The sequence below is a fragment of the Aquila chrysaetos genome, chromosome 17, assembly GCF_900496995.4.
Source record: "Aquila chrysaetos chrysaetos chromosome 17, bAquChr1.4, whole genome shotgun sequence".
Lineage (NCBI taxonomy): Eukaryota > Metazoa > Chordata > Aves > Accipitriformes > Accipitridae > Aquila > Aquila chrysaetos.
In genome coordinates this window covers 770,297-785,412 of record NC_044020.1, presented here as the reverse complement: position 1 = coordinate 785,412, position 15,116 = coordinate 770,297, and the positions used below count along the sequence as shown (strand labels likewise).

The 15,116-nt window shown below is 49.7% G+C and overlaps 1 protein-coding gene across 2 annotated transcripts; it reads left to right on the top strand.

Annotated features, from left to right (window-relative positions):
- The first annotated feature begins 10,720 nt into the window (after positions 1-10,720).
- Positions 10,721-14,594, top strand: LOC115352351 (histone acetyltransferase p300-like). 2 transcript variants are annotated; one of them, XM_030040388.2, is made up of 4 exons: positions 10,721-10,966; positions 11,401-11,518; positions 12,034-12,208; positions 12,574-13,299. In XM_030040388.2, exons 2-4 carry the CDS (start codon positions 11,453-11,455, stop codon positions 12,624-12,626), a joined length of 294 nt encoding a protein of 97 aa, XP_029896248.1. In that variant the 5' UTR covers positions 10,721-10,966; positions 11,401-11,452; the 3' UTR covers positions 12,627-13,299. The 2 variants fall into 2 exon arrangements, with proteins under 2 accessions (XP_029896248.1, XP_029896251.1); XM_030040391.2 differs by lacking the exon at positions 12,574-13,299 and adding an exon at positions 13,789-14,594 and having other exon boundaries at positions 10,722-10,966.
- The last annotated feature ends 522 nt before the right edge of the window (positions 14,595-15,116 follow it).

Sequence of the window (15,116 nt, the reverse complement as noted above, 5' to 3'; positions counted from 1 at the left end):
GCCTGTTTTTAATGTTTCCCTTCTCTCCCACATGTGTTGCTTGTTCTTAAAATGGTGGGGGTAGCAGAATATATGCTACTTCAAATGTTGGCTATTTAGACGTTGGAGAGCTATTTAATGTATATGACTGTTTTAAAATGCAAATCTCTAATAAGGGACGTGGAGTAATAATTAGTCTTCTAAATGGACACTTTTGGTACAACTCGGCATTCGCGTTTGTTCCTGGCATGTATCTTACCAAAGAAAAGAGGTCTGACCTCAACAGTTGTGCCAGTCATCTGTACCCCACCCTGCTCACACAGCCTGGGAGCAGCTGATCTTCAAAGGACCTATTTTGCATTTTGAAATGAGAACTATTGTTTGGATATGTGATATTAAAAGATCCTATTTCACTTGGAATATATTGTACACCTTTTGGCACTGACGTGTGAGCATGAGGTAAGCTTGTGTGCGTGTCCTGCAGACACTGCACCGAGACGGCGCCTGGGTGCCCCATCACCCCGTGTTGAATCTGGTTGATCTGCCAGCTGTAGGGCACGTGGTTGATTACTGTATATTATATATATATAGGGGGGATTTCCTGAACAGAAATGCTTCAGCTGTGGAGCGCGTGTAAGAAAACCCAGTTGCGTGCTGCCCGTAGCTGTGCACACGTGGAGTTAAATCCCATCATGCAAGAACATGTTGGGTGTTGTGTGCTGGCTGGGCCCCCACCACGTATGCACCTGGTCCATTGAGGGCCTCCCAAAATCCAGCCTTATTCTGTGCGTGTATATACAGTGCTGGTGCCTAGGGAATAACTTGTACCAGGCATTACGCACCTGGAAGACCCAGATGTGACCAGAGCACACCATCTGTGTAACACCAGCTGTGTTGTGAGCATCACTGCACCCACAAATCCCAGACCAATAACAACGTGAGCGAGCTGCTGTCAGGAGACTGCTGGTGGAAGATGATGGAGGGGTAGCCTGGATGGATTTGGGAGCCCCAGCCCAGTGCCAAACAAAAGCAATGGTGTATTGCAATGTGAACGGCTATTAGAGGCTGTTAGAAAATGGGAGTGAAATGCTTGATGCTTGGATATAAACACAAGTGGGACCATGAACCTTGTATTATAAAAAGGTTTTTGGTAGCAAGCCATCAGCAAGATGGTGGAAAGTTTTGGGAGGCTTAAGGAAAGCAGCCCTGTGCTTTGGTATTCTCCCTTAGGTAATCCTCATACCGATCATGCCTGGGGGGGTGGAGACCAGCTCTGCACCAAGCCCACAACTCCCTTGTCTGCTTTGGGCGGGAGTGCTGTTGACCTGCTCTAAAGGGGAGGAGGAAACAAAAAAACACATGCTGAATGCCAGGGCAGCAGCCTGGGATGGTTAGATTTGTTCTCCATGCCAATTGTGGCAAGCTTTCCTCTTCCTTCCCCCCACCCAAGCAAAGCCTAGTTTTACTTTCAGTCCTGGGGGGCTTCTCAGGATGGAGTATAAATAAAATTCCTTCTGACCGCATGCTGGTTAGTGAAGTGTAAAGTGTGCCCAGCTTTCTGACTTGCATGCTTTTCGTGCATCCCAGCTCGGCACGCGGCTTTCGTTTGTGCCTGTATGTTAGCACACAAAGTGTGTCTTGAATTTGTCCTGGCCTGCAGGGGAGCATCTGACCCACGCTGAAGTGGGGAAGCCTCGAGACCTTGCAGAGCAGCTTGGATTCAGAGAGCTACAGGTCTTCTGACTTTGAATGCCAACCTAGTGACTTGCTTAAAAGATGTCACGAGGCAGTTTAGGTGACAGCACAGCTGCTCTGTCCCTCTTTGTAGATGCTGTCTCTGAGCCAAGTTCAAATGTTTTATTGACATGGTGCGGATGATCAATGGCCTTGAATTCACATGGGGTTCCTTTCTCCTGCATCACTCCACCTCTGCTTTCACTGATTTTACTGGAGAACCAGAACCCACCAGTTGGGGAAATAGTATGGCTGACTGGGGAACTGGTAGGACTTGAGGACAACAACAAAATTAGGATGTTATCTGTATCGCTGCCGTGCGCTCTTGCCAACCAGTTGCATCCAAGTTAGAGTAAGTTGTTTCACTTCCCACCTATTTGTTAGACTCTTGGACCAGCAAAAAGAACTCGCACCCAAAGTTTTAGCAATCCAATCAAAGATTTATTGTCCAGTTACAATGATACTAATGCTTACAGTCAAATAATAACGCAGTTCCGTGATGTAAACTGTCTAATGTCTACCCCTTCCAATGCCCCTTTGGGTCCTAGGGTCAATGACTGATGTTGCAGGTGGGAGGGCTTACAGTGAGTTTGTCACAGCGAGGAGTATAATATTTATGGTTTCTCCCTCAGTCTTGGGGTCATCTGTTTGTAAATAATACTCTACACCTTCCTGGTTCATTGTTCCACACTATATACAAATTTACTGTTTATGGATTGTTTTCCATATGTTGCATACTTGTTCTTTGTCACCTCTAAAACTGGTTTTACCCAGTTCCTGGTTACTCTGACGACTTGGCCACTGGTGAATTTCTTATAGCCCCGGACCTGCAGTACTGTCCTGTGACTGTATGTGTCTATACTGCTTTTTTTTTTTTTTTTTTTTTTATTTAGATACCCTATTTTTCACCCTATTTTAATCATAGATACCCTATTCTACACAGAGCCACTCATTATTACAGAAGCACAGAATGGCTGAGGTGGGCAGGCGCCTCTGGAGATCACCCAGTCCGCCTCCCTGCCCAAAGCAGGGTCACCTGAATCAGGTTGCATGGGCCCACGTCCAGGTGAATATCTCCAGGATGGAGGTGCCACAGCCTCTCTGCGTACTCCCCCCACCAGGTATCTATACACATTGATAAGATCCCCCTGAGCCTTCTCCAGGCTGAACAGTTCCACCCCTCTCAGCCTTTGCTCATCTGACAGATACACCAGTCCCCTCATCATCTTCCTGGCCCTTTGCTAGACTTACTCCACTACGTCCATGTCTCTCGTACTGGGGAGCCCAGACCTGAACGCAGCACTCCAGGTGTGTCTCACCAGTGCTGAGGGGAAGGATCACCTCCCTCCACCTCCTGGCAAGACTCTTCCTAATGCAGCCGAGGAGGCCGTTGGCTGCCTTTGGCACACGGGCATGTTGTTGGCATGTTGTTGGCATGTTGTTCAACTTGCCACCAGGACCCCCAGGCCCTTTTCTTCCAAGCTGCCTTCCAGCATGTGCTGGTGCATGGGGTTGTTCCTCCCAGGGGCAAGACTTTATGTTTCCCTTTATTGAACTTCATGACGTTCCCGTCAGCCCATTCCTTTAGCCTGTGGAGGTCCCTCTGGATGGCAGCACAGCTCTGGTGTATCAGCCACTCCTCCCAGTTTTGTACCATCTGTGAACTTCCTGAGGATGTACTCTGCCCCATCATTCAGGTCACTAATGAAGATGATGTGAAACAGTATTGTCCCCAGTACCAATTCCTGGGGTATGTCACTAGTGTCTTGCCTCCACTGGACTTTGTGCCAGTGATCCCAACCTTTCAACCCACCTTGCTGTCTATCTAGCCCATACTTCCTCCGTTTGTGAGGAAGTGCTCAGAGGCGGTGTCAAAAGCCTTAAGTAAATTCAAGATAAACAATGTTCACTGCTCTCCTCTCATTCGCCAAGCCAGTCATCTCATCACATAAGGCTGTCAGGTTGCTTAAGCATGATTTCCCCTTCATAAATCCATGGTGACTACTCCCGTTCACCTTCTTGTCCTTAGTGTGTTTGGAAATGGTTTCTGGGAATATTTGCTCTGTCGCCTTCCCAAGGATTAAGGTGAGGATAACTGGCCTGTAGTTCCCCAGGTTCTCCTCTTTTGAGACAGGAGTCCTATTCTTCCACTCCTCAGGAACTTCCCCCAATCACCATGACCTTTCAAAGATAATAGAGAGTGGCCTTGCAACGACATCAGCCAGCTCCCTCAGCACTTGGGTGTGCAACTGTCAAGTTCCATGGACTTGAGCATGCCTAGTTTGTTTAAATGTTCTCTAATCTGATTCTACTTCACTGAGAGTGTCTCCCTTGCTCCAGACATTCCCACTGGACTCAGGGAGCTGGGACTGCAGAAAACAGGGAACTTCAGAGAGGCACACAGATGTGCTGACTTCCCAGAAAAGTTACGAGAGCTTTCCCCAGGATGCTGTCCTCCCAGCACGTCCTTGTTTTCATGCATACACATGGGCTGGGCCCCCGTCTGCCAGGTTTCAACATCTTTCCTGTCTGCATCACACTGTAACCTTTGCTTGCCAAGCTAGTCCATCACTTCCTCACTTGATTGTCAGTTCTCCTGTCCCTCACCTGTTGTCCCTAGTTTAAAGCTCTTCTCCACAGGTTGGGCAGCCTTTGTCTGCTTAGCAAAGATGGTTTTGCCTCCTTAGTCAGGTGGATCCCATCTCTTCATAGCAGTCCTTGATCCTTGAAGAGAGTCCCATGGTCATAAAAGCTGGATCCCTGTTGACACCAGCTGCACAACCAGTTGTTGCCCTCCAGGCTGCGTCTGTTCCCCCTCAAGTACTTTCCCCTCACCAGCAGAAGACCGCTCAGCCCCCATACTCATGGCCATTGCATCCAGAGCCATGACGCCACACTTGATACACTCTGGGTCTCCCCTGGCAGTATCGTCGATGCCCACACGGAAGAGCAGCGGGGCGGGGGGAACTGTGAGGGCTGGACAAGCCTTGGCAGCCTCTCCGTATCATCCCAGACCTGAGAGCCCGACCCGCAGCACATCTCCGTAGGCAGGTTGGTCGACGGTGACCTCCGTCCCCTGCAGCAGACAGTCTCTCACTACCAGCACCCACCACTTCCACGAGGTGCGGCTGCACGGCTCAGGCCCAGGCTCAGGCAGTTCAGACGTTTCACTGGACACAGCTCCCAGCCTCACATCTGCTGTGAGGGCACTGAACCGATTCTGTTGTTGTCCCGAACACGTGCAGGTGGAGCAGGAGACATCCTCCTGGTGCCACAAGTCACAAGCTTCCAGCCTTCATCATCATGGGAGTCACCGATTCCCAGCCCGATGAGCACGGACTCTGCCTTCAGTACAGATGGGGGGTTCGGGCTTTTGAAACTGCAGCGTCTCCGAGAAGATCCTGTTCTGCCCCAGCCTCAGCCAAAGCGAGAAGCCTCAAACACTCCCTGCACCACAAGACTTGCAAAGCCATATCCTCCCACAGAAGAGCTCAGCCTGGGTGTAGGCTCTGACGTTACAGGGAGAGCTGTTCCAGCGTCTGTGGGAGGACACGCCACGTGGCACACCACCACCATTGCTGAGCGCGGGGACCCTGACCCCCTCTGTGCACCCCACTGTGCAAACCCCCACGTCTGTTAGCTGCTCTGTGGGGGCTGTGCTCTAGGCCCAGCAGTTACGTAGGCTTCTCCCTAATACCTGCTATCTATTAGTTACAACAATAGATACGCAGTAAGTGTCACACCAGGTAATTGTACAAAAACTGAAATAATGTTGGTAACAGTCAGCTGGTCATTAGACAATTGCTGTAACAGCGAAACAAGCTACAACGCAGCTCCTGGCAGGCCAAGAAAAGTCCAGACAAAGCCTGACAGGGCCCAAGTTACTCACCTAACGCAGAGCCTGTGGCCTCTTAGAAGCGGTGGCAGCACCACGACAAGGCTGAGGTACACGATGTGACAGTGACAGCCATTCCAGCTTCTACTTCCTTTTCCAGCGCTTCTTCCAGTGTTCGATACACACTTCGTTCCTCTGCAAGAAACTCCACCTCCTGTTTCCAAGATGGTCTTTTCATGCACACCATGTCCTTGATTGTGCTGCTGCCAGTTCCAGACGAACTCAAGGACTCTGGCCCAGCCTCTCTGGAGAGTCTGGAGCGGGTCCTGTATTGAAAGACAGCAGTGGTCAGAAGCATCTGCTTCTAATGACTGGTTCTGCCTAAGTGTGTGAAGAAGCCTCCTACACTTGAAATGAGCTTTTCTTTGAAGAACAGCCATACGTTGCCCTGGCTGGGGAATGTTTGTTTTTACAAACCCTCTTAGCAGCTGCCTTCATACAACACAGCCCTTGGGTGACTGTCAGTTTGCACAAGGAGCCATTTCCTCCCTCGGCTTGTCAAAACAGAGCATGTGCTATAGATCCCGGCCCGAGACAGCCTAGCCCAGCCCTGAAAGTGTGAGAGCACATCGGGCTCCATCTGCAGTGGTTTCAGCAGCATCTGTGCCTGCATCGCAGTCAAAAAGCCACTAAGCTGCTCCGTCAGCCTTGCAGGCATGTTGTATGCATTGGCATTTGCATACCCAGCTTTGATCTGGCACTTTGTTTAGAAAAACGGGGGGTTGCTGATTTGCTTGAGTTGCCTTAGTTGCAATCCCTTAGAACAGGGACTTGGTCGTAACTCCCCAGCAGGGATCCTGCGCACGGTGGATCTTTGAAAGGGAAACCTGTTCTGTAACCGGTGCTGTGGGTAGCCGATGGGCAATCAGCCATGGCTCCAGTCCACGCTCCCTATTGTAGGGAGTGTGGTGGATTTAGGGAGGGTGGAGGAATTACTATTGGCACCATCTCCCATAGCCATCTTTGAAGCTCTTCATAACTCCTGGTGAAGTTGGCACGGCTCAGACTGTTGTTTTCCCCAGGTGTGCTGGGTGGCGGCAGGCTCTGGCGTATCTTGGGAGCACAGAGCCATGGGGTGCAACCACGAGCTCTGTCAGCGTGTGTTTTGCTTCTCGCCATGCCCCTGCAGTCCCCAGGGCAATAGCAGGAACTGGAAGGCAGTGACATTGGCATTACAAGAAGAAAGCTCTTTGCCAGCCCCGTTCCTCTGGCTGAAAGGGCATAGCTTCTGCTGCCCAGCAAAGCGAGGAGTCCTTCACTTAGGTTTGTTTCCCTCCTCACTTCTGCTTTTCATTGTCTTTGTTGCCACACACCACTGCCGAGGCCTTTCTAAAATGGGAAAAAAAATGCAAGTAGGGCTGCATACCCGGTGGAGGAGGAGTCACAGCAGCATGGGACTCTGGGGCTGGTGAAGCAAGGGCTCAGATGTAGGGGCATCCCTGGGCTGACATAGAAAGGATCTCCAAGGGCTGGAAGGCAGGACCTGGGTGTTAAATTTTCGCTGAGAAATAAGGCCTGGTAAGCCAGGGCCCAGCCCTCTGCACTACTGCCAGGGCTACTGGCCACAGGGGTAGGGGCTGACCCCAGGCAGGAGTGGGGTCTGCAAACACAGCACTGGAAGCCAGGGCCCCATTTTCTGCTCGTAGCAATCGCAACTCCCTAAGCTGAAGGTCCTTCAGGCATTCCCTTTTCCTATGCTTTCTTGAGATCGCAGCAAGAGCAACAGCAGCAGTCTGGGAATCCTGTGTTCCTCCTGTGCAAAGGTGTTCTGCTGTTCTGGCAGCAGGTCAGTAACTTCAAGTTTCTCTGAAGAAAACCCTTGGGGCAGGTATTTTGGACATATTTTTTTTTCAGTCCACCTACTGTAACCCATGCTGTTCCTCTCCTGGACTGTGGACCATGTGCTGTGTCTTGCCTGAAAGGGGCACATGGGGGAATGTGGGGGAGGAAGAGGATGCCCATCCCTACACAACTCATGCACCCTGCTTGGTTCATGGAGCAGCATGTTTTCTTTTCTGTTGTAAGAAGATCTAAAAGGTTCCTCTGGGGAAAGGAGAGCTGACAACAGGGCATAGCAGAGGCACTAGCTACTCACTGTGGTGCTAGATCAGTACTGTGCTGAAGCAAAGAATTTCATTTGCTTTGATCACAGCTGGGGCAGAGATTAGATCTCTGGCTGGCCAAAGATTGGGACTTGCTTTTTAAGTTGGTATCCCAAACAGCTTCCAGTCTGTGGTCTACACTGAGTCATGCAAACCTACGGCCAAGACAAGTCTCTGTCCTTGCTTAGCATTGCCACTGAAAGCCACAGCACACACTGCCCAGCCTAGCTGGTGTTCTGCAACCTGCAAGACGAGTTGAGCTAACTCACTTGTGCTCATCTGGGGTCACTAGGAGCCACCCTGCAGCTTCAACTGCCTGGTACAAGGTGGAAGACAGCGATTAAAGCAGCAGATGAGACTGGTAGGAATGTCCTGCAGGATCAGCAGTGGTCTGCAGATGGTGACGTTGGTGTAGGAGAGAGGAGCCCCAACGTAGCGCACCCAGAGATGCCACTTCTCAAAATGACTGGGGTGGGGGTGGAATGGATGCTGGGTGCGGGGAGGGGAAGTGAAGCTGAATATAAATAGCCCCCCAGTGACTCAAAACGGGTACCTATGGCACCCTTGTTCTCTTGTGCCTGTTTTGAATGGGAATTCAGGAATCTGGTCTCTACATCCATCCTGTGATGATCAGCTGTGCAATAGAACAAGTGCCTTGTTTTAAAGCTGGATTCTTCCTTGGATCATGCATTGCTCTGCCATGACAGAGGCTTCTAGGCTGCTCTCTGGTACTTGTGATGCTTCTTGTCAGGCACCTATGTAGCCTTACGGGTGTTTTTAATGTGTTTGTACTGCTGGGATGTGGTAGGTGGGGTGGCAGGAAAGTGAGACTAATGCATTTTCCTTCCCTGTTAGACTCCGCCAGTTTCAGTTACAGAAGCTCATAGCTGTTTCTCCCGCAATTCATTTGGCTCCAAGGAATCAAGGGGAGAAAAAGATTTATTTATTATTCCAGAGCAAATCTCTGTCCAGCACTGGGAGAGGGTGGGGAGTTAAAATCAGAAGGCTTATTTCCAGGATGATTTTGTGGGTATTTCCCTCCTCCTTTTTCCATCAATAAGGTGTGAAGATTGGAGTGTGGCACTGAAATGAGCTCTCAGTACAGTGTCTCCCTGGTGCGCACAGGTTTGGGAGCCTGTCATGGTTTAACCTCAGCCAGCAACTAGGCACCACGCAGCTGCTCACTCACTCCTCTCCTCCCAGTGGGATGGGGAGGAGAATCAAAAAAAAAAAAAGTAAAACTTGTGGGTTGAGATAAGAATGATTTAATAACTGAAGTAAAATAAAATGCAATACTAACAATAATAATAATAAAATATAATAATAATTGTAATGAAAAGGAATATATAAAATAAAATAAAAATTAAAAAAAAAAAAACAAGAAAAAGACAAGCGATGCACAACGTAATTGCTCACCACCCACTGACCGATGCCCAAGCAGCGATTCGCCCCTCCCAGCCAACTCCCCCCAATTTACATACTGAGCATGACGTTCTACGGTATGGAATATCCCTTTGGCCAGTTTGGGTCAGCTGTCCTGGCCATGCTCCCTCCCAGCTTCTTGAGCATCTGCTTGCTGGTAGAGCACAGGAAACTGAAAAGTCCTTAACTTGGGGTTAGCACGAATGAGCAACAACTAAAACATCAGTGTGCTATCAACATTATTCTCACGCTAAATCCAAAACGCACAGCTACTAAGAAGAAAATTAACTCTATCCCAGCTGAAACCAGGACAGAGCCGTACAACAGATATCTCACCAGGCCTGTCGGCTGAAAGCCGGGGCAGCCCAAGGCCTGAGGTGTGACCTGGGTCCAACAGCACCCGTGCTGCCAGGGCTTGTAACCGCATTCACTGGCTGGGTTAGAGCTGCCACGGGTTAGAGCTGCCACAAGTTAGAGCCCCAAAATCATGAGTTTGAAAATAAAGACCTCAGGTGCTCTTCTGTTTGCTCGCCGTTTTCTCAGTCTAAGCTCGTACTGAAGGATTTCAGGTCTTTTTTCTGCCGCCTGGACCCAGTTCCCCGGTGTCACCACAAACGGTGGGAGAGGGCCCTTAACGGTGGCTTGGGAAAGCGTATGTAAAGGGGTTTCCACCTTGGTGAACTGCATATTATGTGCCGGGCCGTGTGGATGTTGTAACGTCTCATCTTCTGCTATTAGCTGGACTTACTGGTCCTCCAGGCTGCCCCTTCTGCCGGGGAAGGTGACCTGGCAGGACATGGTGGTACCCCACTTCTTCCCAGGCTGGTGGAGGAATCAAACAGGCAGCACAGCTCAGCACTCAAAAGGCAGATTTCCTGGGGGACTGGGATGGGGTTAAGTACTCAAAACTGAGTTTTATCTCCCAGACGGTTAACTCTTCTCTCCCCTTTTCAGGACAGCCTTGGAACTGTGCATAGTGTGAAATCTGGACACGATTTTTGTTTTACTTTTTTATTAGTATTTGTACGTAGAGCTGCGTTGACATATACTGGCAGACCTAGCGTGGTAGTAAAATAGCAAGGAAGGACAGGCTAACTCAGCGTCTGTGCCCTTAACTGGGATGCTGGTTGGGTCTGGGATTGGGCAATTTGTTCACCACATGAACTGTTTAGTGGCTACGTCTATTGCACAGTGTGATTTAATTACAAGTTGCTGTAAATACCTAAGAACATCAGTGTAACACTAAGGATGGTCTGACAAGTGTTTTCTGGAAGCGGCACGACAGAGAACTGGAAAGCACCAACGGCCTGGTCTCCCACCTCCCAGCACACCCTTACCCGTCCTCACACAGCCCAGGACCTGCCCTGGCCTGAGGAAACACGACCCGCACGCTGGCTGCCTTGCACTTGCGAGGTAATGTTCTGCCCGAGGATCCCGGGAGAGATATTTTTAAAAGGAAAAAAAAAAAACAACCCCAAAAAAGAGATGGCTGGCGTACGCTGAGGGACACTCCCGCCTGAGGCGGTGCCGGCCGTTGGGCGGCGCCGCGCGCGCTCCTTGGCCGTTGGCGCCTGAGGGGGCGGTGCCTCTCCCGCTCGCGCCGCCACCCTTCCCGCCCCCCCCGCCGCCGCCGCCCCTGAAGGATTTTGCTCGATTTTTGTGGATGAGGGTTGTGGAGCCGGTGCTTCCTTAGGGAAATACAGCAGCGTAAGGTCGGCCTGAGCCCCGAGGTACTTGGGCTGGGGTCAGGAGGCTCCGTCCTGTCAGGGGGCAGGCAGAAGCAATGGCATGGAGAAGTCACTCAGGATCTCCGAAACCAACTTGTTCATAAATTGTGAGTAGCTAATATCAAAACAATCTGAAACCGCCTTGTTCACAGACTGTGAGTAGCTAATATCAAAACAATCTGCTGTTGGGTGAGCTGCTGCTTCTGAGGTGGGGGGAGCAGGAGGAAGCCTGGCTTCCAAAACCAGGGGGCCACGGAGTGAGTTTTGTCAGGGCCCGTGAGAAAGGAAAGCAGAAGCCTGAAAGATGGATGGAGCTGCATCTGCTGGTTTGGGGCTGTTGTAGTGGAAGTGTCCGCTCTGTACTCAAGCCATGGACGTGGGGGCAGCGTCCCCCAGGAGCAGTAGCTGTGCCACAGTCTGTCAGAAGACTTGCTTGGTGCTTTGTGTTCGGATCAGATCACTGGGGTTAGTGCTGATGTCCCTGCCTGGGGACATCCTAATCACTGGCGTGCTTTTCTTTTTCTTGTTTTCCCTCCCCCAGAGTCCAAGCCATATTTCCTACTCCTGACCCTGCAGCACTGAAGGATCGGCGTATGGAGAATCTGGTGGCATATGCTCGGAAGGTGGAAGGGGATATGTATGAATCGGCAAACAGCAGGGTGAGATGTCATCCTCTGTCATCTAGTCGTGTGTTTCTCCCCCGACCGCATAGTGATTGGGGAGGAAGGGGAGTGAAAGCACAGTTGAGAGTCCCAGGCTGAGGAAGCGTGTGTTCAGGGGCTGCTGGATGGGGTCTAGGAACCAGCCAGCTGCAGGCTTCTGCCTGGGTGTGCCGGGAGTCAGGGGGGTTCCCCGTTGGGCTGTGCTGTGCCTGAGACTTCTCGGGGTTCCGTGAAGGCAGCGTGAAGCTCTTCACTGTGATTCTCCCAAAGAAGCGTCGGAGACGACAAGAGAAACGTCTGGTGTTGGTCTAATGGTTGCCAGGAATGCCCTGAGCAGTGCTCTGGTTTTGCCCTCCTATCTGTGCAGGAGCCCCTGTAAAGGGAGAGCTACCCCCACCCAAGCTGAAATGCGTGTGTGGAAGGCTGTTTTCCGAGCTTGGATCACTGTGACCTGTTGCCTTTGCTTAATGTGTGTCCCCTGTCCTTTCCTGACTTGTATTGCTCCCCAACAGGCAGAGTACTATCACTTGCTAGCGGAGAAGATCTATAAGATTCAGAAGGAGCTGGAGGAGAAACGAAGAACCAGGCTGCAGAAGCAAAACATGATCCCAAATGCTCCGGGCATGCCACAGGCTCCCATGAATCAAGGGCCCAATATGGGACAGCCGCAGCCAGGGATGTCTGCAAGTAAGAGCAGTTGGGTTACTGAATACCTGGTGCAGGGGAATCCTCTACTGTCATGGTCACCATGGTCAGGCTGGTCACCATTTCCCTCTTTTCATTTCACAGTTACCTTTGTAAAGTGTTTACTAATTTGTAAAATTAGTCTGCTAAAAGTTAAGCAGAATACTTCTTTTTTTTATTTATTTCTTCTGTTTGCTTGTTGTTTTTCCGAGCTTTTCTACCTTACTTTCCTTTTTCAAAGACAGTATCCTGAACGTATGACCAAGGGCTACAAGTCATAAGCATTTTTTCTTCAAAATGGCTGCCAGTGCTGATGACAGAAATTAAACCCTTGCAATGTTTTTTGTTTTCTTACGGTGTCGGCATAGGAAGTGAGAGCAAAAGCATTACTAAAGCTCTGTGTGACTTCCCACCATGCTGAAGAATTTGGAAGCTGGCCCTGTAAGGAGAATGGCTGCCACTTGGTGCTGAAGTGAAACTAGGCCCACGGACTGCCAGGATTCTCATGAGCTCTTTGAAATGACAGAGTAGAAGACTAAAAAAGGAGGCTCTGGAGCAGCAGTGGATGAATTTATGAAGCCTGGGGACCTGGAGCATGAGCTCCCCACCCCAGAGCATGGGTGAGGGGACAGTCCCAGTAGATGAGCACAAAGAGCCAGTGTGCCAAGGCTCCTAAAGGAAACTGTGGTGATAAGGGATAGAGCTGCTGCTGAAGTACAAAAAGCTTCTCCAGCTGCACAGCTTGGAGCTGAGCACCTGTGTCCAGCTCTGAGAAAGCAGCCTGGCCTCTGTCCTGCAGGAATAATCCCCCCATTGCATTGTGGACTCCAGTGCTTTCACCTGACAGCAGGCTTTTTATAATGATCTTTCTAAAATTTTTACTTCAGATGGCATCAAAACAGAGACCAGGCCCAGAGCAGCAGTAGGGAAGGAGATAGGAAAAGTGAAATCTAATCTTAGGTTTGGGGTTTTGGTTTCGTGAGATTGTCAGTGCTGTTATATCCCTGAAGAAAGGAGCTGGCTTTACAAAGACGTTACAATTAATGTTACATAGCGAAGTTTTTATTATTAAAGAGAATATAAGTATTCCTTAACCAATTTGAATTTGATTCAAATTAAAATGAAATTATTTAAATACTGTTATTTATTGAAAAGGTTTATTTAGAACTGCAATGACAAATGAACAGCCACAGGATGGGGACTGCCTTTAAACCTGTTCTGTGTCAAGGCAGAACTCATTTTTGCTTAAGCTTTCACGAAGCCTTGAGCCAGCTGGTCTGTGACGTAAGGAAGCAGTGCTGCTTGTTGTGCTCTGGGAAGGAAGCGGGGGATGTGCACCGGCAATAGCTCATAATGCGTTACGTGAATGATTACTGCAGCAGAAAGATTTAATGAACCTTTAATTTTGTATCTGTGTCTTTCTGAAAACAGCTTTGTTGTCTGTCATGCAGTGCACTGTCTGGCAGTATTTATACAAGGGAGTAACAGCCTTCATAATTTATACAAGGGAGTAACAGCCTTTATAATTTATTATCAACTACATTATTTAAATACTTTAAAAGCAATTTTCTGTTTCTTAACAGCGCTGTGGGATTGTTTTTGGAACCTGAACCTGGAGGACCCCTGACGCTACAGAAATTTGCTGATGGAGTTGCACGCAGCAGGCTTTGCAAGCTCACCGCAACTGTCCCGCTATAATTAGGCTGTGACCCCAGTCGCTGCCCAGGGTTCTAAGCGTGGTTCACACTGATAGTGACACTCCTTTTCGTTTAGATCGACAGGCTGTAGCCTCGTGTTAGTGCCTTTGGATTGTCTGGAAGAGCAATCCATGCATATCTGTAACATAGGTAAGCCTCTGGAGTGAACCTTCTCCATGCTGCCTTACTTTCGCCTGCAACTAAGGCCGTACTGTCTGCACATGAGAGGAACTGTGCGTGTGCCTTACGCATTACTTGTTTAGCTCCTCGCTACAAGGTCTGTACAGAGTAAGAGCATTCAGTACAGGTAGGGGTTTTTTTTTCTTTGTCAACAGAATGAAGGTGATAACAAAATAAAAGGGGTAGAATGGGAAATAGAACTAACTGCAAGGGACGTGCCTTTTGAGTAAGAGAGAATCAGTGCCAGAGACATACAGTGAGACACTTGCTTCTTGGCTGTTCTTGACAGCGAGCTGGGGTGAGGGATATTGCTACCAGTACCGCTAAGACCACACTACTTTTCCATGGGGGAAAAAAAAGCCAAAAGGGAGAGGAGCACTTGTACTACGACAAAGCTATGCTATAACTGCATAAAAATTTTAAAACCAATTGCATAGCACAGTAAGCACTTTAAGGCCTCTTTTGTATAGGTAATACTTTCTTTGCCAAATAAAATATCTATTTTTGCCTGAGATCTCTGAGACTGAGGATTTGAGAAGGTAGGGAGCAGCAGCGTTAACTCGCGTGGGTTATTTCTCGGATGATTCTCGGACTCAGCAGGGCAGGGTGGGCATGGAGTGAGTTCTCCGTCCTCTGCACCCTGCTTGCCTGGCAGCCTTTACCAGTACCCGCTGAGGGTTGCCCGGCCTGGGTGACACGCTCGTTACGTCAGCGGTGTGGGACAGGGACAAAGGCGTCGCTAGTGTGACATTAGGCACTGCCATGCTGAAGGCATTCCTCCCGTCTAAAACCACATCCTTACCAGGGCTTCGAGGCATCCTCCGTTAACGTTTAGGACGCACAACCCCAGCTGTGCATCTCCGTGGGGCTCACGTTGTTTTAGGGATGCTATGTTCACACCCGCACGCTGATGGTTACTCGGCGTCAAAGCCGTCCGTGGGGCCGAAGTTCGTTTTCTTGTTTACAGAAACTTCTGGGAATGAGAGAGCTAATCCAGAACTGTGAGAACCGACGGGCTGGGCCTGCCGGCACCC

Bases quoted from the DNA above. Each gene is read 5' to 3' on its own strand.
- LOC115352351 (XM_030040388.2), top strand. From the start codon at position 11,453: ATGGAGAATCTGGTGGCATATGCTCGGAAGGTGGAAGGGGATATGTAT. The intron at 11,519-12,033 runs GTGAGATGTCAT...GCTCCCCAACAG, and splicing joins ATGAATCGGCAAACAGCAGG to GCAGAGTACTATCACTTGCT. The intron at 12,209-12,573 runs GTAAGAGCAGTT...GTGTCGGCATAG, and splicing joins GCAGCCAGGGATGTCTGCAA to GAAGTGAGAGCAAAAGCATT.